The 23,343-nt window shown below is 37.5% G+C and overlaps 1 protein-coding gene across 2 annotated transcripts; it reads left to right on the top strand.

Annotated features, from left to right (window-relative positions):
• The first annotated feature begins 5,469 nt into the window (after positions 1 to 5,469).
• On the top strand, positions 5,470 to 8,733 carry LOC111151042 (zinc finger protein 281). Of its 2 annotated transcripts, none has more exons than XM_022508763.1 (2): positions 5,470 to 5,490; positions 5,717 to 8,733. In XM_022508763.1, exon 2 carries the CDS (start codon positions 5,731 to 5,733, stop codon positions 8,416 to 8,418), a length of 2,688 nt encoding a protein of 895 aa, XP_022364471.1. In that variant the 5' UTR covers positions 5,470 to 5,490; positions 5,717 to 5,730; the 3' UTR covers positions 8,419 to 8,733. The 2 variants fall into 2 exon arrangements, with proteins under 2 accessions (XP_022364471.1, XP_022364470.1); XM_022508762.1 differs by having other exon boundaries at positions 5,486 to 5,490; positions 5,713 to 8,733.
• Positions 8,734 to 23,343: the final 14,610 nt, after the last annotated feature.

The following is a 23,343-nucleotide window of genomic DNA, read 5'->3' as shown; positions in this document are numbered from 1 at the left end:
GGGGTGGGACAGAATGTTCATGTAAGGAGTTCAGAAACCTCAGTGCCAGTTGAAATTTGGCAGTTGGTTCCGCCCCGCTGTTCTTAAAGGTATTCTCTCTGCGAGGATTTAAAAGTGGCTCCTAGCCATGGCTTAAGATTTTTATGTTTCACTGTTTCTGTTTAGATTCTGCAATATGTATCCAGTAGTGAAGGGTTACGAAGTTCCCTAGAGTTAGAGCTAAATGATCACAACTGTCAATAGTTGGTAAAATCCGAGGGGAAAACAGTCATATAACATATACAATTAAATTAATTAATTAACTAATATTATTATTAACATTTTACCTTTTGACAGGTGATAGTGGCATCCAGTAGACAACCCACAAGAAGGAAAAGCAGAGATTCCTTGGAGTGATTTCAAGTTTCAGGCTTTGTCAGAGTCTTTGAAGTCATCATTTTGGGGATTGCTGGTCATGCTCTCCAGTGTACATCTGTTGAAGAAAAAGGAGAAAGAGCCAGAAAACTCTGAGATTGGAGCTGCCTTTATTTAAAATCGTTTTTCTGTCTAAATCCTTTTTTCAAAAGGGAGACTTCTGTTGTTGATCATTTTCTATTCCTTTGAAGAGTTAAATGTATTGAAATTTAAAATGTGTAATAAGAAACATGAACGTACTATAAATAAAAATATTAGAACGTGCTCCATATCCTCCTCACTTTACTGAGACATGGAGAATAAATGTGATTTTTTTTAAAAATTCTGTTTTCTTTTAGAGCAAATTGAATTTACAGAATGGATAAATTATAGGAGTGATGGTACACATTGTAGAAGGGCTATTTGATTTTCAAAGCACCATATAGACTTCATGGGAACAGCTGAATTTCTTAACATATACAAATCATAGTGCATACTGTTCAATATACAAGACATTATAGTGAAAAACTCTATTGCACAAAGCAAAATACTCCTATCTCATAAATAGAAGTAAAATTTGAGTGACCTACTCTTAATTTTATATCTATATAACACAACATGAAATAAAAAATTAGCAATATGAAAGGAAGGAGGACTATTGATTATCTTATACTTTTGCCATAAATCAGAAGACACTTTTCTTTTAAAAAAATTTTTTTTAAAGATTTTATTTATTTATTTGACAGAAAGAGAGATCACAAGTAGGCAGAGAGGCAGGCAGAGAGCGGAGGAAGCAGGCCTCCCGCCGCGCAGAGCGCCCGATGCGGGGCTTGATCCCAGGACCCTGAAATCAGGACCCAAGCCAAAGGCAGAGGCTTTAACCCAGTGAGCCACCCAGGCACCCTGAATTATCTAGAATATAGGTAGACAAGTAGCCTATAAAATGAGTCATCTAAGCAGCCTGAATTCACTCTGCACTATGTAGACCTTGAGAAAGGCTACTTGAAAGATGGACTTGAGTGTTGGGGTTGAGCTATGGGACATCATGTATGCACAGTGAGAAAACTCCCACTGTGTTTGAATTTTTAATAGTTTATGACCCAATGGATACTTTTGGTTGTTCAAAACTCTATCAGTTTTTCTTCTTAATACAAATACATATAATGCAAGTTTGTTTCTGTAATCCTATAGCGAGCAGTATTGAAAACTACTAAGATTAATTGTAATGAATATACATTTGTAAAATGTATATGTAATATAAAATGTAAAATGTATCAAGGACACCTATCTGGCTCAGTCAGTAGAGCATGCAACTCTTGATCTCCGTGCTGTTATGAATTTAAGCCCCATATTGGGTGTAAAGATTACTTTAAAAAGAAATTTTAAAAAGTAAAATGATGAAGGGCACCTGAGTCACACAGTCAGTTAAAAATCCAACTCTTGGTTTCAGCTCAGGTCCTTATCTCAGGGTCAGGAGATTGAGTCTGCTTAAGACTATCTCTCCCTTTCCCTCTGAAATACATACATACATACATACATACATACATACATACATACATACATACTCTTTTTTAAAAAGTAAAATTATGGGGCGCCTGGGTGGCTCAGTGGGTTAAGACTCTGCCTTCGGCTCAGGTCATGATCTCAGGGTCCTGGGATCGAGCCCCACATCGGGCTCTTTGCTCAGCAGGGAGCCTGCCTCCACCCCCTCCTGCCTGCCTCTCTGCCTACTTGTGATCTCTCTGTCAAATAAATAAATAAAATCTTAAAAAAAAATAAAAAGTAAAATTATGATAATTGAGGAAACTGGGTGTGGGATACATGCAAACTCAGTACTTTCTTCTCAATTTTTTTGTAAATCTAAAACTGTTCTTGAAGTACCTGGGTGGCTTAGTTGTTAGGCATCTGCCTTCAGCTCAGGTCGTGATTCTAGGGTCCTGGGATCGAGCCCCATATCAGGCTCCCTGCTCAGCCGGAAGCCTGCTTCTCCCTCTCCCACTCCCCCTGCTGTGTTCGCTCTCTTGCTGTCTCTCTCTCTCTGTCAAATAAATAAAATCTTTAAAATAAATAAATAAAACTGTTCTTAAAAAATAATGTCTATTACAAAAGAAACAAGAGCAAAACTTTTTCTGTTTTATTCAATCTCGTTATAGGATTTTTTCCATTATCTGTAAGATGTTAAGTACTCAGATATAAAACAAACATTAAGATAGTCCCGTAATATTTTCCTTTTGAAAATGTCAAATTTCTTAACTTTTTGAGCCATTTCCAGAAGTTAGTGCAGACCTCTATCTAATATTTGGTTTGCTAATACCTAACAAGAAGAGGACAATATAGATTTTTACTTCCTCTGTAAAGCAAAAACACATGGAAAATTTCTTGCTGTTATCTCTAAGTTTATTTACTTAAAAACTTTAATCTTTTAGATTTAAGAGTGAGATTCATTTTATACTTTACAATTAAGTATTTTCTAAAACTGAGGACAAATAAATAGCAGATCTCTGAACTTTTTTTTTTTTTACAAAGGTTACAATAAAAATGTGTGCAATCTTACAAGTAGTAATGTGAAATTTTACCTTAACTTGAAGTAGCATTTTATTTTATTTTATTTTATTTTAAAGATTTTATTTATTTATTTGACAGACAGAGATCACAAGTAGACAGAGAGGCAGGCAGAGAGAGAGAGAGGGAAGCAGGCTCCCCGCTGAGCAGAGAGCCCGATGCGGGACTCGATCCCAGGACCCTGAGATCATGACCTGAGCTGAAGGCAGCGGCTTAACCCACCGAGCCACCCAGGCGCCCCTGAAGTAGCATTTTAAATATTACTCAAAAACTACTCATATTTATTACCCTAAGTTTATCCATTTAGCTGTTTTAATTAAAAAAAATTTTTTTACCCCATTGAAGATGGTAATAAATATATTCTAGTTGCTGTATTCCAAAACAGTGCTTAGAAATACTTATGCTGAGTGCTATTTCTGTGATTACTTCGATGACATTTCCGGATACTGGCATACTGATTTTTAAAACTAATATTCTGTGTACGAGGAATGGTATTCTTACTTTCTATTTGTGGAGAATTGAACAGCACCACCACTATAAGTGATGTGCTGGTATGTTACCTTATAAATGCTCAAGGTACAGCTTCTAATGTTGAAAAATAGAAAAATAAATTGACCTTGATGAAGTGTGTCTTCTTTTGTCTGTTCCCAGGAAAGTTTATTTCGGGTATTTCTACTGCTGAAATGATTAGCGTTAACAGCTTTTTCCCTCCATTTTATTTTACAGGGTCTCTTCATCTTCCTGATATATGGGGTATACAACACAGAGGTAAGTCTGCTTGGAGTATCTCAAGGCTGACAGAGTGAATGAGAGAAATGACAGGTTTCTTATCTTGATAACTGAAGAACAAAGTTGGCTTTTCATATGAGTGTCCTACTGCCCTTCATGCTTGGACTAGCTTATATGCATCCCAGCTTACCATTAAACACTGACACCCTGAATAAAGGGACAGCCTCATTTCTCATAGGCATTGACTAATATTTTACTACTGCCTTAAGTTTTTGAATTTTCAGTCTTTCTTTTAACACTTAACTAGACTTGACGGTATTAAAGTTTCACAGTTTTAAGTGGTAGAATGCTTATATGTAATTACATGAATTAGAAAAATATTCTTTCTTACCTCAAAGTGATGATTAAATATTATCTTTTAAGTTTTTAAGCAAGCTAAGAGAGTCCTGTAAGGAGTAATGGATACTATTTATGGTTTCAGTGGTGGAATTTCTCAGAGAAGTCATTTAATTATGAGAAGTTATTTAGCTAGGAATATTATTGAGAAATTTGACTTGGAATTTCATTAAGAAAATATACTACGTAAGTAAATTATTGTCATAGTTCTAGTTCTTTATGAAAAAATACTGTGATTTATAAATAGTCTGTTAGGCAAGTTGCTGGTTTAGATTTCTGCATGCTTAATTTGAAAGTGAGTGCTCTGTGCATATTAGGCACTGAGTAAAGACCTGTTTGGTTTTTGTTGGTCTTTGATTTCAAGATTTTACTTTGTAATTTTCCCTTAAGAAAAAATTCGTAATTTCGCATGCGTTTCTCAGCATTCTGTGCTCGGGGAGGGCAGGGTGAATCCTGGTACAATCTTAGAAGGACCTAGTAATCAGTTTTTCGTTAAGTAACGTAAGGGGCTAGGCAACAATATAACATCGCAAACAGACTCATTAGCCAGACTGAAAAGGTATGTGGGCATTTAAATAACCTCTGATGATGATGAAGTATGTGTGTGGGCGTGTTTTACAGGGTCGCTGCACCTGGATTACACGCGGTTTCCTTTTCCAGTAGCCTTCAGGTAGGTTGGCAATTAGACAACTTTTTTTTTTTTTTTTTTTTTTTTTTTTTTTTTTACGGTACCTCTATTGCGGTTTCAAAGCAGGCTCCTCCTATAAATGCAAAAGCCCATTATTTTTTCCAAACTAAGAGGTTTAACAGAAGCAATGTTTTTAATAAATGTTGAGCACCTGAAGTTTACTGCTTTTAGGTAGAACCAAAAGTGCCCTAAGTGATCCACTTCTGGGTTTGGATTTTGATTCCATACCTGGACTGCAAACTGTAAAGCACAGAAAGCCCCCACATTCAGTCCTCAGTTTCCCCCACCTCTTCTGCCAGGCTCTTTCTCTGCAGCCCCCAAGCCACGCAGCATTACGGTCCCGCGTATTCCCGCCCCTTGGGTTCCACCTCCTCAGCGTCCTCCCCCAGAAGCCCTCATCCACGTCCATCTCCGTCAGTGCAGCCCACCAATCACGCCTGCTCGCCTGGAAGCCTCTTTCTGCAGGGATCCAAATCCCCACCCCTCGAGCTCCGGGCCTCCCCTCCGCCCAACCGCCCCAGTGATTGACAGGCAGGCCGGGCGGAAGCTGTGGCGCAGGCGCCCTGGCTCCACAGAGCTCCCCTCTGGCTGGGTTGAGGAGTTCCCAGCAGACACCGCGCCGCGGCTGCGCAGTACAAGGGAGGCTTTTAATTCCATTGTGGAGAGGACGGCGTTATTTTTATTAACTGGAGGCGACGGCGGCTGCGGCGGCGGCGGTACCCGTAAGTGTTGCCGGTGGGCCGGAGAGGGAGAGGGCGAGGCCTAGGGAAGAGTCACAGGACCATGCGTACCGGTGCCCGAGGCAACCGGGCTGGGAATTAGTGCTGGGCGCGTTGCGGTCTGGGCGGCGGCGCGGCGGGGTCCTGGGCGCTGCGGTGGTCCCGGCCCCGGGCCCGGTTCCACCCCCTTTCCTCCCTCTTCCCTCTTCCTCCTCCTCTCCTCAGCCAGGCCTCCTCCGGGGTATGAAAATCGGCAGTGGGTTCCTGAGTGGCGGCGGTGGTACCGGCAGTAGCGGTGGTAGCGGCTCCGGCGGCGGTGGTAGTAGCGGCGGCGGCAGCGGCAGCAGCAGCAGGAGGGCAGAGATGGAACCCACCTTTCCCCAGGGTATGGTTATGTTCAACCACCGGCTTCCCCCGGTCACCAGCTTCACCCGGCCGGCGGGGTCGGCCGCCCCTCCCCCGCAGTGCGTGTTATCCTCCTCTACCTCCGCAGCCCCGGCCGCTGAGCCCCCCCCTCCGCCAGCCCCGGACATGACTTTCAAGAAGGAGCCGGCGGCGTCAGCCGCGGCCTTCCCCTCGCAGAGGACCTCCTGGGGATTCTTGCAGTCTTTGGTCAGCATCAAACAGGAGAAACCCGCAGATCCTGAGGAGCAGCAGTCCCACCACCACCATCACCACCACCACTATGGGGGGCTGTTCGCTGGGGCTGAAGAGAGATCTCCAGGCCTAGGAGGTGGGGATGGGGGGAGCCACGGCGTCATCCAGGACCTCAGTATTCTCCACCAGCATGCCCAGCAGCAACCAGCCCAGCACCACCGCGACGTATTGCTCAGCAGCAGTAGCAGGACTGATGACCACCATGGCAATGAGGAGCCAAAGCAGGACACTAATGTCAAAAAGGCAAAGAGGCCAAAGCCAGAATCTCAGGGAATCAAAGCCAAGAGGAAGCCAAGTGCATCTTCCAAACCTTCTTTGGTTGGAGATGGAGAAGGTGCCATCCTCTCCCCAAGTCAGAAACCTCATATCTGTGATCACTGTAGTGCTGCTTTCAGAAGCTCCTATCATTTGCGGAGACATGTCCTCATTCATACTGGAGAAAGACCTTTCCAGTGCAGCCAGTGTAGTATGGGTTTCATTCAGAAATACCTACTGCAGAGACATGAGAAAATTCATAGTAGAGAGAAGCCATTTGGATGTGATCAGTGCAGCATGAAGTTTATTCAGAAGTACCATATGGAGAGACACAAGAGGACACATAGTGGAGAAAAGCCATATAAATGTGACACTTGCCAACAGTATTTTTCAAGGACTGATAGACTGTTGAAGCACAGGCGCACATGTGGTGAAGCCATAGCTAAAGGAGCCGCTGGTGCAGAACCTGGGTCATCAACCCATAACAGTATGGGTAATCTGGCTGTGTTGTCTCAGGGAAATACAAGTTCTTCAAGGAGAAAAACGAAGTCAAAAAGCATAGCTGTTGAAAATAAGGAACATAAGACTGGTAAAACAAATGAATCACAAATTTCAAATAATATAAACATGCAGAGTTACTCAGTAGAAATGCCTACTGTGTCTTCCAGTGGAGGCATAATTGGCACTGGTATTGATGAACTACAGAAAAGGGTGCCAAAATTGATCTTTAAAAAAGGAAGCAGAAAGAATACAGATAAAAACTACCTTAATTTTGTGTCACCATTACCAGACATAGTTGGACAGAAGTCCTTGTCTGGGAAACCAAGTGGCTCACTTGGCATAGTATCGAATAATAGTGTGGAGACCATTAGTCTTCTCCAAAGTACGAGTGGCAAACAAGGTCAAATAAGTAGTAATTATGATGATGCCATGCAGTTTTCAAAGAAAAGAAGATATTTACCAACTGCCAGCAGCAACAGTGCCTTTTCTATAAACGTGGGACACATGGTCTCCCAACAGTCCGTCATTCAGTCTGCAGGTGTCAGTGTTTTGGACAATGAGACCCCATTGTCCCTTATTGACTCCTCAGCTCTTAATGCTGAAATTAAGTCTTGTCATGACAAGTCTGGAATTCCTGATGAGGTTTTACAAAGTATTTTGGATCAATACTCCAACAAATCAGAAAGCCAGAAAGAGGATCCTTTTAATATAACGGAACCGCGAGTGGATTTACACACCTCAGGAGAACACTCAGAATTGGTTCAAGAAGAAAATTTGAGCCCAGGCACCCAAACACCTTCGAATGATAAGGCAAGCATGTTGCAGGAATACTCCAAATACCTCCAACAGGCTTTTGAAAAATCCACTAATGCAGGTTTTACTCTTGGACACGGTTTCCAGTTTGTCAGTTTGTCTTCACCTCTCCACAACCACACTTTATTTCCAGAAAAACAGATATACACTACATCTCCTTTGGAGTGTGGTTTCGGCCAATCTGTTACCTCAGTGTTGCCATCTTCATTGCCAAAGCCTCCTTTTGGGATGTTGTTTGGATCTCAACCAGGTCTTTATTTATCTGCTTTGGATGCTACACATCAGCAGTTGACACCTTCCCAGGAGCTGGATGATCTGATAGATTCTCAGAAGAATTTAGAGACTTCATCAGCCTTCCAGTCCTCATCTCAGAAATTGACTAGCCAGAAGGAACAACAGAAAAATTTAGAGTCCTCAACAAGCTTTCAGATTCCATCTCAGGAGTTAGCTAGCCAGATAGATCCTCAGAAAGACATAGAGCCTAGAACAACGTACCAGATTGAGAACTTTGCACAAGCGTTTGGTTCTCAGTTTAAGTCGGGCAGCAGGGTGCCAATGACCTTCATCACTAACTCTAATGGAGAAGTGGACCATAGAGTAAGGACTTCAGTGTCAGATTTCTCAGGGTATACAAATATGATGTCTGATGTAAGTGAGCCATGTAGTACAAGAGTAAAGACACCCACCAGCCAAAGTTACAGGTAAGGTCCCAAAAGTGACCAGGCTGGAGGTCTAATGTAATTTTGTTTTATTTTGAGAACACTGCCATTGGAATGTTTCTACACGATCCTATTAAGAATAATGTAATGCCCTTTCAATGCAACTTTTCATATTTAGTTTATTTTGTTAGCGTGATTTTAGCTCTGTTTGTATTATGATTTTTAATCAAAATCAATAGATTAAAAATAGTTTGACATTCAAAGTGACAATGTTTAGCAATCAAATTTACATGTATAGATCGTCAGGGAATAGCCCAAAAGTTTTAAATGCAAAAAAAAAAAAACAACAAAAAAAAAAAGCCAAAAAAACAAAAAACAAAAAAACCCCAAAAAACAAAAAAACCCTACAAAAAAAAAAAAAAACAAAAAATACACAAAAAAAACTTTGTTGCTAGGATTAAGGTTATTCTAATTGCTTTACTCTCAGGAAAGTGTAATAACGCATGGGAATTCTGTACGTTATCACTGTAATGGAATATCCAATTTACAGATAGTATGATATACATTTCATCATTTAAGTAAGGGATCGAAAACATTTCAAATTGCTCTATCTGGGCTTATAAACATTTCATCATTTTTAAGTAAGGGATCGAAAACATTTCAAATTGCTGTCTCCATCTAGGCTGATCCAAAATTCTGAGATGTTGGCTACCTATATTTTGTTGCAGCTTTTAAATGTACTCTGAACTTCCAAACCGTTCATTCCAGCCTGGTAGAACAAATATTCTTGGATCTTTGATCAAAGCCTGGAATGATAGCTTTAATAAAAGAAGAAAAAAAAATAGCACCCTCTCTTTATCCCAACTGTAACAAGGCTGTAGTTCCATTAGAAGTTAATGATATCTGGCAGTGTTGATGACTGAGTGGTTCGTTGGTACCAGTATTAGAACCCAAGTTGGAATTACATAATTCCTTGAAATTTGGGGTATGCGTTATTTATTATACATGGCTTAAAACATTGTTCTCTTGTCTGTGTTATTACATGTCACCCACACTTCTGTTTTTTTGTTCTTGTTCTTGACCTACCCTCTTTCTTAGAGTTCTGAGCCTGCCTTGTTTCCTCTTCTATCTGGACAGTTTCAATTTTAGAATGATTTACATTCCATTAGGTAATTCATTAGGCATTTTATATGCCTTATGGCATTCAAATACTAAACAATGGGATAAATAACCCCCACGTACCTTTTTAAAAAAATAAAACACATACAGATTTCCATGTATAATAAAGCCCCACGTACTCTGAGCTATAGATATTACTAAGGTTGTAATTCCAACCGGTGACGTTTTTTTCTAATGTGAGGGATAAGAGTGTCTGCATTTAGTAATGACATCAGAACCTCTTTGTGTAATTGCAGCCTTTAATGTACATTTTAAAAGGGTGCATTAGTCAGTATTGTACAGGGGTCTTGTAAAGTCATCAGAACTTGCTATGAACGCTAATTGCCATTTGAAGCTACTGATAAGACAGTAGTTCTGCTCTAAACCACTTTTTAGCAATTGTATTTTTTTCCTGATTATATTTTTTAATGTACTTTGATGTTTATGCTGATGAGTTTTTTATGTACTTTCGGTGATGTTTCAGTCTTATGTACTCTTCTGACGTCAGAAAAGTACCACTGGTTGTTTGCAGTCTTATTGTGTAATCAGCCTACCACAGGCTTCCATGTATAATAAAGTAATTAATATTGTGCAAGTGTAAAACACTTCTGTTATGAAAGCAGTGTTTGGAAAATAAGAAATTATTAAAAATGGTTACAAAATATTAGTTAATTTCCTTTCCCCACTTTCCTCCCTTAAGTCTGCTTACCGGCTAAAGGTCACTGATTTGTCATTGCAAGATTCTTAGAAAATGTGTTTCATCCTTTTAAATACACTCAGTACTAAAAAGTCTGTATTTCTTATTTTGGTAAGTGCGGTAAGTTCTATTGGGTACAGAGAACAAGCTGTAATCAGAGGATGGAGAGGACCTTTACCACTGTCTCTCTTAAGCTGTATGATTTCTCTCCAGTGTTTGTTTTATACAGGTTTTGAATTTCTTTAACTTTTATTGTGTGTACTGAATATTGCATATGTATTATTCTGATTGTTTGCTCTAGTTTACTACCAATAAAAGACCTGTTAATCACAAAATTGAAGAAAGGAGATATCACTTAATATCCAGTAACATTTTTCAGGGTTTTTTTTTTTTTTTTTAGTAACGACATTTTCTAAAATAATTCACATCAGTGTTACAAAACTGCATTTTAGGGACTTGTATTTTTATTGTGGGGTGTTTTTTTTTTTGAGCTCAAGTATTTTCATATTTTTTAGGTTTATTTTACGTGAAAACTGGGTGACTATTTTCTGTGTTCGAGGTGCACTATATATATGGAAGTATAGAAATTGAATATTATGTAAATCAGAACATGTTTTGTTGAAATGGGTTTGCCTATCCTAAATATTATACCAGAGAGAATATTTATTGAGACCTCATTTAAAATCAGATTCCAGTATCTTTTGGTTCTAGATGAATCCTTTTTGTCTCAAGAAGGTTGTAATAAGATAACAGTATGACACAAAAAAACAGCCTTGAGCATTTCTAGTAGGAATTAAAAAGTATTAGTCATAGTTTAACCATTTTTTAAAAGGTTGAAAGTATAGATAGCGGAAGGAGAGAAGTAAGACATATAAATATTAGAGATGCAGAAGAGATGTTTGGAAGTGTCTTTTAATTGTAAGTGGCTATGTAAAATCAGAAAATTGTGCTTTGAAATTCAGTGGCTATAAATGAATTAAGGAGTAAAAATATTAATGGGTGGAATAGGTCTTTGAAACTTTGCTTTTTTTTTGGCATATGATACTATTGTAGGGAAATGGTAAATTATATTAAGCATAAACATGGATTTTTCTGTAGAGAAATATCTACTTTTGGGCCCACATGATTATGAAAAGTAAATTCTTTTTTTGCCAAGGTCATTTCCTAGATTTGGACATTTTCTTGAACAAGACTGCCAAGCAGAATCTCACTGAGTCTGCTTTCAAGTCCAACTCTTGATTTCTCTGCACAGATGACTTCTCCATTCTAGGTTAACGCTAACTTTTTTTTTTTTTACCCACCTACCCCCCCCCCTTAGTTTCTATCCGTGGAATGTCCTTATCTGAATATGATCTTTTTTAAATTAAGGTTTTTACTTTTAAGATATTTGGGCATGAAATAGGAAACTGTTGTGTTGTTGTACATTCAGGATGAGGACTGCCATAATTTAATAGTTGCTAGTCCATGATTTGTGTGGTAATTCAATAATGAGAGCAGAAATACGTGGAAGAAAATCTACTTTAAATAATTTTTTTTTTTTTAGTAGGCTCTACATGTAACTTGGGGCTTGAACTCAATCCCTAGGTCAAGTAGTGAGCCAAGCACCCCTGTACCTAAAATTTTTAATATTTTAAAATTGTGAACAATGATAACAAATATTGGTACCTCACATTTAGTTTTATGTATTGCACTAATCAAGTAAGAAGGGCAAAACTTTGTTCCTTCCTGCTGTGTGACATTTTGTAGTTTACTTGTAAGTAGAAGCATTTAAGCCTGAACTGGGTGACCGACCGTTTGAGCAATATGACCTCATGAGGGCATATACAATCCTTAATTTCCAGATTCATATGTCTTGTTAAACTGAAGAACTTCCGTTAGAAAAAAAACAAGGTTCTGGGCGCCTGGGTGGCTCAGTGGGTTAAAGCCTCTGCCTTCGGCTCAGGTCATGGTCCCAGGGTCCTGGGATCGAGGCCCGCATCGGGCTCTCTGCTCCGCGGGGAGCCTGCTTCCTCCTCTCTCTCTCTGACTGCCTCTCTGCCTACTTGTGATCTCTCTGTCAAATAAATAAATAAAATCTTTTAAAAAAAAAAAAAAAAGAAAACAAGGTTCTGAACTTGAGAGAGATATTTTTAGAGTAAACTACATCTGAATATTATCATTTTTTGAGTTTTGTGGTATTCATGTTTTTCTAATCCACAATGACTAGATTTTGATTTTTAAAATGTGATGCAAGATTGTTAGTGCTATGTGATCCATGCATCGTGTTGTGTGAGGCTGTCAGTCGCACTCTGTGGATATTCTTGTTATGGGATCCCTTACCACAGAAGAGGATCTATGGTGGTTTGCTAATCTTCTTGTAGTTCCTTATGGGTTTTGAGGGAAAAAATTGTGTTATTTCTACTTGTTACGTTATTTACATTCTTAATAATTGATTACTTGATCGTTAGCATGAAAACAACACTGGGAATTCTGTTGTCTTACCTTTGATCAAAAAATTCTAAAATAAATCCTCTGAGATTACAGTGAGTTTAAAAAGAGATTAAGCTATAAAGAGGACATACACTTTTTAAATTATTTCCTTCTGTGTACCTGTTCTGCTTTTTAAAAAAAGTATTGACTGCATGTGAATGACTAACTTGAGTAGATCTATTTAAATTTTCGATGAGCCTTGGGCTCACTCTGGCCAAGAACCATATAACATTTTTAGGGTTACAGACTCCTTGGGGAGCGGATGACAGAATTGATATCATCCCACCCCCATTCATTAGAAATATATTTGCAGGGCGCCTGGGTGGCTCAGTGGGTTAAGCCGCTGCCTTCAGCTCAGGTCATGATCTCAGGGTCCTGGGATCGAGTCCCGCATCGGGCTCTCGGCCTGCTTCCCTCTCTCTCCCTCTCTGCCTGCCTCTCTGTCTACTTGTGATCTCTCTCTGTCAAATAAACAAATAAAATCTTTAAAAAAATAAAAAAAATAAAAAAAAAGAAATATATTTGCATGTGAAAATTTACGAGCTTACCTGTACGCTCACAAGGACCACCCCTCTCCCAAAAGAAACCTCCCAATTAAAAATTCTTAACCTGTGGACCTTAGGTTAAGAATCCCTGCCTTGGGGCCCCTGGCCAGCTTAGCGGGAATAGTGTGCAATTCTTGATCTCAGGATCATGAGTTTGAGCCCCATATTGGGTGTGCAGAGATTACTAAAAAAAAAAATAAACTTAAAAAAAAAAAATCCCTGCCTTAGAATACTGCCTAAATACTGAAATTTTATTTTACAAATAGTGGATACCTAAACTAAAAAAGCATCAGATATTAAGAGTACTTAAAAGTTTCTTTATATGCAGTTTAGTTACTTAGCATTTATAGAACACATTTAGGTTACATAAGGCCATAAAGTTTTATGGTAAGCTACTCAAATCATGAGTTGAGTCTAATTAATGTGCAGTTTCTCATCTGGTAATAAGTGCCATAGAGATGCTAGACTTGACAATAGTTCAGTATTTAACATCAACAAAGAAATGTGTTAACAGTGTATCATAACTACAGTCAACCACTGCTTCAGCTGCACAGGAGTGCCTTCCCGCATAAGCATGAATATTGGCAAAAATGAAAGCCCCACAACCAACCATACCTTTTTGCCTAGAAAGAATAATAATTGAGTTCCTGATAACATGAAAACTCTGCTTCATATAGCCTGAGTGTGACTAGCTAGGTTGAAGTACACTGTGCAAGATAAGCCTTAAAAAGTACGTTGTTACATGTTGAGATAGGTATCTCTTGGGAAAGAGATAAACAGCTGGAGAAAAATGTAATGATTTGGATCTTACACTCCACGGGGAAAATTTTGTTTCCTGTGTTTGTAGAGAGTAAAAGAATAATGGGCAGATGTGTGTTAAGGGAGGTAAGGACTATGTTAAAATAGGGGAAGGAAAGGAATAGGTTTGCAGGAAAATAGGGAATATAAATTTACTCCAACATTGACAGGGGTCCTGAAGAATTTAAGTAACTAGAAGGGTAAAGAAGAGCTTTGAAAAACTTCTCATTCTGTCATTATTTCAGTTCAGACGTCTTTAGGTACTTTGGTTTGGTATGAACTTTAGTACTATTGTGGAACAATTAATAAATAACAGACCACTGTGGTGAACTTCTGTTTACATTCCCAATCTAGGAAAAAGATGGCTAATCTTTGTGTTTGTATATTAAATCTTTTTCTTTAGTAACTCATAAAATCAGACAGCTTCCATTGGTTGGTGAGAATTGTAAATAACTTATCAAACCAATTGCAGTCAAAATTATGGTCATATGTGGTGAAGTGAATATGCACAGAATTTAGGAATTAAGACAAAATTAATTTAGGAATTAAGACAAAATCTCTGAATCTACATCCCCAACTCACCAAAGGAGAATGTACAAGTACTCAGTATAAAGGCATATGGTGTTATGACAAAGGAAAAGTGTGAGTGATTGTAACAAGTTGGAAACTCCCTAATTAATTATTGTTTCTTAGGTTTTGATTTTGAAAAGGGTTGTTTAATTTTAACTTGTGACTGACTCATTTGTTCATTCTACTTTCTATAAGATCTTGTTTTTAAAAGCATTATTGGAAACATGAAAGGAGCTAAAGTTTTAATCTTGAGTTTTGAGATAGATACAGCTTTTTAAGTCTGAAAGTGACATTTTTAGATTAATTTTTTAAGAGTGCATTGCAAAATTAAATGGCAAGATCAGCAATGTAACTATTTTATGTTTGGTTGCGCATAAACTAGGCTCTTCCTACAAGGAAGCCAAGTATAAACATTTGAAAGAGAGTTCCTTCTTTTTGGAAGATAATGAGAACTGTAAATGGGTATCATTGTGAGTCTCCATGAATAGACAACCCATGACCTTGATCAGTTTAGTAGTGGAACTGGAACTACCCTCTCCTGGGCTGCAGTTTCTTAGTGGCCCAGAATAACAAAAGTGCTAAGTAGAGATTAGAAAGCAGACTGAAGTGGGACCTGGAGTTTTCATCTTGCAAATGGATCAAGTACAGAAATGAAAGTTATTATGAAAATGTATTTAATAGACCCAGCATGTAAATTTTACTCAGTCATAACCACAACATTAGAAAACTGAGTAAGGTTCATGGCACTGCATATGTGCATTAAAACATTTTTAAAAATTGGTCTTATATGATCCACTTTTAAGTAGCCTTTCAATGAACATCTTAAAGTTGTGTTAATAGTGTGAAAGGTTATGTTGTTTCTAAGGTAAGTTACTGTGGGGTTTCATTTTTTTGAATTTGGGAGACAGTGGTGCAGAAGTTCCAAACATTTAATTACTTTTAAGTGCAGTCCACTAAAATATCATATATGTTTCTATACTCAATCACATTTGGAATAGTCAGCTATATATATTTTTTATGAGTGTTAATATTAGTGATTTGGCTATCTCTTAAAAGCTTGGCTAAGAAAATTTATAAGAGTAATCTGAAACCATTACAATCTTTTTAATGGCCTCATTTTTAGTAAAGAAAAAATTATGATGAGACTTAACATAGTTCAGGATTTATTTGAATATAAAATAAGAATGTTGGACATAGCATAAAAAGAAAGTATTCAAACTGTTGTGACAGATTTGTCTTTGAAAGGGAAGGAAGGACTGTTATGTAAAGGAAAAGTGTAAAGGGATGTAAGATTAATATTAATGGACATGTTTACCACAGTCATATAGTAAAAGATCTTAAAGATTTGAATGAGATACATTTTAGAGACTGGTAGTAGTTGTAATCTGATATGGTTTACTGCTGGTGAATCATAGTAATGTATTATGGAGGGAAAATTAAAATGCAGTTTGGGGAGATTTCTAGAGAAGACTGGCGAAATGCATAGAAAACTAGTGTTTCAGTTTGTTGACTCTTTGATTTTATTAAGCTTCTAAAGCAAATTGACATTTGACAAAGAAAAGGTATATTAATGAATGATACTATGTTATTTTTGCTGATAATGCTAGTATGTAGACCTATGAAAAGAAAAGGTATTTAGGAAAAGATGGGAGAAAAGGGGGCATCTTGCATAATCATACATTTCTAATAATAATTTAAAATTTCCTGTCTTTTAACTGTTAGATTTTGAATTACTGTAATTTATTATGGATGAACATCTCAATTTGTTAAAAAATGCTGTCACAAACAACTAATAGGTTAATACAAGGTAAAGAACACTTCCATTCTTAGCTAAAAATTTAGTAGCAAAGAATTACAAGAGGGAACTTTTTGCTTTTAAATCCTATTGATTTCATCTATGTATGTAATTGAAATCTTATAGAACATGCAAGTAAAATTTTATAGGATTGGATACATAATTACAAAGTAATTTCAAGGCTCCCCATGGCATTTGATGATAGAAATTATTTTTCTGATTTCCAAATCCAAAATAATATGCATTTTATAATTTAATAAGAAATCATTCTGGATTATACTCATTCACCCAACTAACCAATACTCCATCTGGAGCTAAAATACAAAAACATTTTGAACGGACTGAAAGTACTGCTTGTTAAAATTGTTCAGTACTGAAATATCAGTTGGAATTTTGGCAGCCGAATAGGAGAGCAGAAATTAAAAATATTTGTAGAACTGGCTTTCATAATTCAGTTAGTGATTTTGTTTATAAGCTACATATAAATAATTATTTAGCTGATCAAGTTTATTCTCACTAACACCCCCTTCCCATGTACTTGCTTTAAAATAAAATACTCAGAACACAGATTACTGGGGCCGAATATGTTAAGCGAGAATTATATTTTCAGATGGAATACTAGCAGGAGCAGATGGTAGGGACATTGCTCGGCAATAAATAAGATTAATGTGTTTAGAGCTATTAAGATTGTAAAGAGAAAGGAACAAAGTTTAGCCTGTCAATAGGAAGCAAACCACTGCCTAAACCTGACTTGACTTGGTTTGAAAAAGTTCATTTCTCATAAACAATGGCTAGAGAATTGAGCTTCACAGAACAGATAGTATTTTTGAAATCTTTGTTCATATACGGCTTAAAGTAGATCCAGTTTCTTCAAATCTTTTTGGAGGTTTTCAAATGTTGGAGAGCAGCAGTTCTGGTTTATTATAAAATGTGAGTCAAAGATCTTTTTTTCAAGGAAGCTGAAATTTTTCACATGGTAAAATTAAAATGCATTTCCAGAAATGTCTGTTGAAAGATAAAATGAAATACTCTATTTAGTATTTACATTGTGAACATGTGAAATGAATTATTCTCTTAAAATGGTCACTACAGTGTATTTTAAACAGACTAGAACAAAGAAATCATAAATTTAGTTTATACTTTGGAAATGGATGTCTTCAAAATTCTCTTACTCCTCTCTGGCATTTGTTCAATGAAACCCTTATATTGGTTGAAGCCTATTACCTTAACTAATTTATAAATAAGTTTTAGTCCTATTTTTTCTCAAATACAGCATCATTGGATTTTAAATTAAGAGTAGATAAAAAGAAATGATAATTTTACAGTTGTGCTTTGCTGATTTGATTTAAAACGGTCTTTGTAATAAAAATAAATTGAGCATTTTACTGTTACCAGAGGCTCTCATAAGTAAACATAATTTTTAAGTTGGAAACTACGGTGCTGAGTGCTCTTCTTGATTTTGATCCCAATTATGTTGTTACCCAAATTGAAACTGGAGGGACAACTGCTTAGTCTTGAATTTGGAATGTATTCTGCTTCTCCATTTAGCTCATTTTTAATCTCATAATTTTTAATCACATAATCTCTCAACTGCTAATAACCTACCAACTACAAAATTCAGAGAGCATACTATGTGTTGGATTAAGCATTAAGTAATGTTGAAGCAGAATGTGGAGAAGAAGGCTTTTGCTAATTAGTGAAATCAAACACATTAGTCATTAGTATTTTGCATTATATGTAATCAAATTAAACTAAATATGTTTTTGAATATCATACATTTCAGCATATTGCATGTAGATATTCATTACATCATGAAAACGATGCCATAGAAATATGAGATGATTTGGTACTGAGATTTGCAGATTTTTCATTCCATAAAGTATTCGATGCATCTGTCTCATCCATCTTAGAAACTGAAAAGAAGGCGATTACAGAGTAGTATGGCATGTACTTTTCGTTAGCAAATAACTCATCTGCTTAGTCTTCTGCAGTCCTGATTCTTGTCTCAGTGAAAAGTTGTTTTAGAATGTTTAAAACATTCATCAGTGGTCCAGCACCTTCTCTTTTGCTTTCCTTTCTCGTCTCTAATCAAAGTCCATCATTTCCACAGGTCCTTAATTCCAGTTTTCTGGTTTCATTTTTGCATTATTTTGTTTACTTTTATTATTGCAGTTTTATTGAAATGTAACATTATATTAGTTTTAGGTGTACAGCATGATGATTTGATACATGTGTGTATTGTTAAATGATTGCCACACTAAATTTACTTAACATCCATAACCACACATAGTTACCATCTTTGGTTTAGGGTTTTTGTTTTTTTTTTTAAGATTTTGTTTTATTTTAGTGTTTTTAAGTTTTATTTATCAGGTAATCTGTATACGCTACATGGAGCTCAACCTTACCACCTCAAGATCAAGAATCACACGCTCCTCCAACTGAACCAGCCGGGCACCCCTAAAGATTTGTTTTTAAGTAATCTCTCCACCCAGCATAGGGCTCAAATTTTTTTTTTCAGTGTTCTAAGATTCATTGTTTATCTACCACACCCAGTGCTCCATGCTACGTGTCTTCCTTAATACCCACCACCAGGCTCGCCCATCCCCCAACCCCACTCTCCTCCAAAACCTCCCAGTTTGTTTCTCATAGTCCACAGTCTCTCATGCTTTGTCTCCCCCACCGATTGACCCTTCACTTTTCCTTTTCTTCTCCTAATGTCCTCCACATTATTCCTTATGCTCCATAAGTAAGTGAAATCATATGATAATTGACTTTCTCTGCTTGACTTACTTCATTCAGCATAATCTCCTCCAATCCTGTCCATGTTGATAGAAAAGTTGGGTATTCATCCTTTCTGATGGCTGCATAATATTCCATTGTATATATGGACCACATCTTCTTTATCTATTCATCTGTTGAAGGGCATCTCAGCTCTTTCCACAGTTTGGTGACTGTGGCCACTGCTGCTATGAACATTGGGGTGCATGTGGCCCTTCTTTTCACTCCATCTGTATCTTTGGGGTAAATACCCAGTAGTGCAATTACAGGGTCATAGGGAAGCTCTAGTTTTAATTTCTTATGGAATCGCCACACTGTTTTCCAAAGTGCCTGCCCCAACTTGCATTCCCACCAACAGTGTAAAAGGGTTCCCCTTTCTTCACATTCTCTCCAACACTTGTTATTCCCTGTCCTGTTGATTTTGGCCATTCTAACTGGTGTAAGGTGGTTTCTCAATGTGGTTTTGATTTGAATTTCCCTGATGGCTAGTGATGATGAACATTTTTTCATGTGTCTGTTAGCCATTTGTATGTCTTCTTTGGAGAAGTGACTGTTCATGTCTTCTGATAGGACTCAAATTTAACAACTCCGAGGTCAGGGGTTACATACTCTGGCAGCAGAGCCAGCCAGACACCCCACAATCTTTGGTTTTTAAAAATCCACTGAGCAAACAGCTGGGTGCCCACTACAAGCCAGGTACTATTCTAGGTGGAGTAGAGGTGAAAAGAGAACACAATTAAGTGTCCTTAAAGTCTAGTGGAGGAGCTGGGTGAACAAAAGCTTCCTGTGGGGTGGGGAGGGTAAGTGCTAGGAAGAAAAATAAAGGGACCAGAAAGTGAAAGTGAGTAGGGTGCTCTTCCAGATAGGGAAGTCCTGGAAGGGGTAACGTTGGAACAAAAACTCAAAGGAGGTGGGAATGTGAATCTGGGGAAGAGATTTTAGGGTACTAATAGCCAATCATGAGGATAAAAAACAAACCATTGATAATTATGCTTGTATGTCATAGTCCACATGGTACTTGTGTGTTATAGGTGGGAGTATTTCCCCCAACTTACTGCTTCTTAAAATCACTGATGGAGGGGTGCCTGGGTGGTTCTTTCCGTGGCGCATCCAACTCGGTTTCAGCTCAGGTCGTGATATCAGAGCTGTGAGATTGAGCCCGCCTGCATCAGGCTCCATGGTTAATGGGGAGTCTGTTGGAGATTCTCTCCCTCTGCCTCCTGACCCCTCTAAAAATAAATAAATAAACTTTTTTTTAAAAAATCACTGATGAAATATTAGAGGCATCTGTATGCTTTACTCAAAGCTCTAATAATTCTTGTGTATTCTGGATAATTTCTGGGTCACTGTAATGGTAGATTTAGGATTATTACATGGAATTTAAAGATTAGCCTAATTTCTTTAATGAGAATAAATCTATTTGAACTTAACTAAAACGCCCTCTTTTTATATTTTCATATTTATATAAGTATGAAAATATAAAAAGAGGGCGTTTTAGTTAAGTTCAAATAGATTTATTCTATCTAACATTTAAAAAATAAATTAGTCAAGGAAGAGATACCTAATCCTTCTTTCATTCCAGGACTCTTTTAAAAAAGAAATCTCCTTAAAGACAGGTCTTATTCTGTATGCATGTCCTGAATCCCTTTACATAGCATGCCGCTGTGGCAGAGGGATGGAGTAGCAGTTAGTGCTTCAGATCAGTAGCAGCTATGGACTCAGATGAAGGAAGGAACAATGAAAAGTGGCTTATATGTGACTTGAGACTCTAGTCCATCAGTTGGAATATCTGATTTGGGAGCTGAGTAAACCAGAAGAACCCCTGATTGTTGTGTGCCCTGCTATACTGGGATAGAGTACACTAGTATACAGAGTATACGTCCTGAAGAACACAATGTTGCTCATGGAAGTTGGCACAGCCCATTGTGGCTCTTGAGTATTCACGTTTGTTAACATCTACTTTATGGCTGGAGACCTTGTGTACTTTATTTACCTCATTGAGTTCTCCTGATGAGCCTGAAAGACAAGATCCTATTCGTCCCATTTTACAGATGAACAAACTTGCGTCAGGACACTTCCAACAGAGAAACACTAGAAACACTGGGGCAAGAATGCAAACGTAGGCTTAGGTTAACATCCCTGACACTTTCCTATGTGCTCCCTTTCCAGCCTGGCACCAACTTTCAGTAGAAGTGGATAGAGATCAAGCCTACAAGTCCAGAGGCTCGAGTTCTTGGAGCAAGTCCCAGCTCCAGAACTTTTAAGCTGTGTGATTCAGGGAAACTGCTAAACCTTTCTAGATTCCTTCTTCCTGTAAATATAGAAATACTTGCCTGCCTGTTTCTCGGGACTGTGACTATCACAGCAGAGAACAGGAAATTACTCTGCAATTAGTAAGGCCTTAGGGCCCAAGGAATCCTACCCTGCCTGAGTTACATAAAAGAGGTTGATTGGCAGAACTGGGCTAACAATGTGTAGGAATGAAGGGTTTCTATTTTTATTCATTCTTTTTTACAGAATCTTTCCATGTCCTATTTGTGATTCCCCGGTTAGGCACTGTCTGTTCTATTGTGCTCAGCAGTTTGTTTGCAATTTTCAATGTGTGTAGTTGATAGGACTAATATTTGGAATTTGCACAATGGGAAAGTTTTTTTGAGGGAAGCAAATTTTGTAACATGAAAAAGATTATTTTCTATCTCTATGATTTTCAGATTATTTTTATAGTTTCCACTGGAAAGATGAATATAAAGGAAATTTAGTATAAATATTAACCACCTTCCTCATTTTGTTTCCCCAAAATGTAACACTTTATAAATACACTTGACTCTTCTTGTTAACCTGTCATAACATTCTTGCTTAATAAATATTAATAAGTAGATAAAAGGAAATATAATTTTCTCCCAAATAGAAATTATATAAGGATGTCAGTGTTGTTTATATACTGTGTATATAAACATGTGATTTGTTTTCAGACTATCTACTTTAGAGGAAAAATAGAAAATAAGATGATATATTCAAGAGTAAAAACTAGTGTTATTTAACTGCATTTTGTGAGTTATAGTCTACTGAGGAATTTTTGCTGAAGAAGTTTAATATAAGACTTGTTTAGAGAATGAACTGAGAAATTGAAGATAATTTGAGAAAATTTAAAAGTTTCTTAAAACAAAAGTGCCACATGGTTTTCTACTGCTTGTGTTTATTATCTGATGATAATTTTTTCTGGGAGTCTTCGTTGTTTAGCCAACTGGCCATTTAATTTTTTCCAGGAAAACAAAATTTGTTGCTTGTATTTGGGATTTGACTTCAATATTCTAAGTACATGAATGTCAACCATAAAAGATATAATTTAGGAGAGCACAGGCACTTCTAAATGCAAACCAGTATTTTGTTATAGTCATCTCATTAAGATGCAACTCATACTTTTTCATTTTTAAGGATTTATCTTGACTAATACACTTGGTGATTTTTAGCAAAAATTTTTTTTAAGATCCCTATGTAAGATTAATAATATCATAATTATCTGGAACAGATTTCCTTCATTGTTGAGTCCTCACATTTGAACATGCTGACATACACTAACCAGTCTTTTCCAGTGGTTATATATTTAATTTTTATTTTTAAAAGATTTTATTAATTTATCTGACAAAGAGAGAGAATGAACACATGCAGGGTGAGTGGGAGAGGGAGAAGCAGGCTCCCCGCTGAGCAGGGAGCTTGACGTGGGGCTCCATCCCAGGGCCCTGGGATCATGACCTTAGCCGAAGGCAAACACTTAACCAACTGAGCCACCCAGGTGCCCCAATGACATAAATTTTTTAAAAGGTGATTTTCAGGGGCGCCTGGCTGGCTCAGTTGGAAGAGCATGTGACACTCCATCTCTGGGTTGTGAGTTTGAGCCCCATGTTAGGTGTAGAGAGTACTTAAAAATAAAGTAACTAAAAACAAATAAAAGGTGACTTTCACTATTAGCTTTCTACAACCAAAAATTGCCAGAAAGGGAATAAATACATGAACCTTTAAAATGGTCCGTGTTTCGGGGGGTGCCTGGTTGGCTCAGTCTGTTAAGCATCCACCTCTTGATTTCAGCGTATGTCATGTGATGGAACCCTGGATCAGGCTCTGTGCTTAGTGTGATATTGTCTCCCTTTCCTTCTCCCTCTG

This window comes from Enhydra lutris, unplaced genomic scaffold (assembly GCF_002288905.1).
Source record: "Enhydra lutris kenyoni isolate GAN:26980312 unplaced genomic scaffold, ASM228890v2 scaffoldscaffold25, whole genome shotgun sequence".
Taxonomy (NCBI): Eukaryota; Metazoa; Chordata; class Mammalia; order Carnivora; family Mustelidae; genus Enhydra; species Enhydra lutris.
This window is presented reverse-complemented; position numbering and strand designations above follow the sequence as displayed.

Bases quoted from the DNA above. Each gene is read 5' to 3' on its own strand.
- LOC111151042 (XM_022508763.1), top strand. From the start codon at position 5,731: ATGAAAATCGGCAGTGGGTTCCTGAGTGGCGGCGGTGGTACCGGCAGT.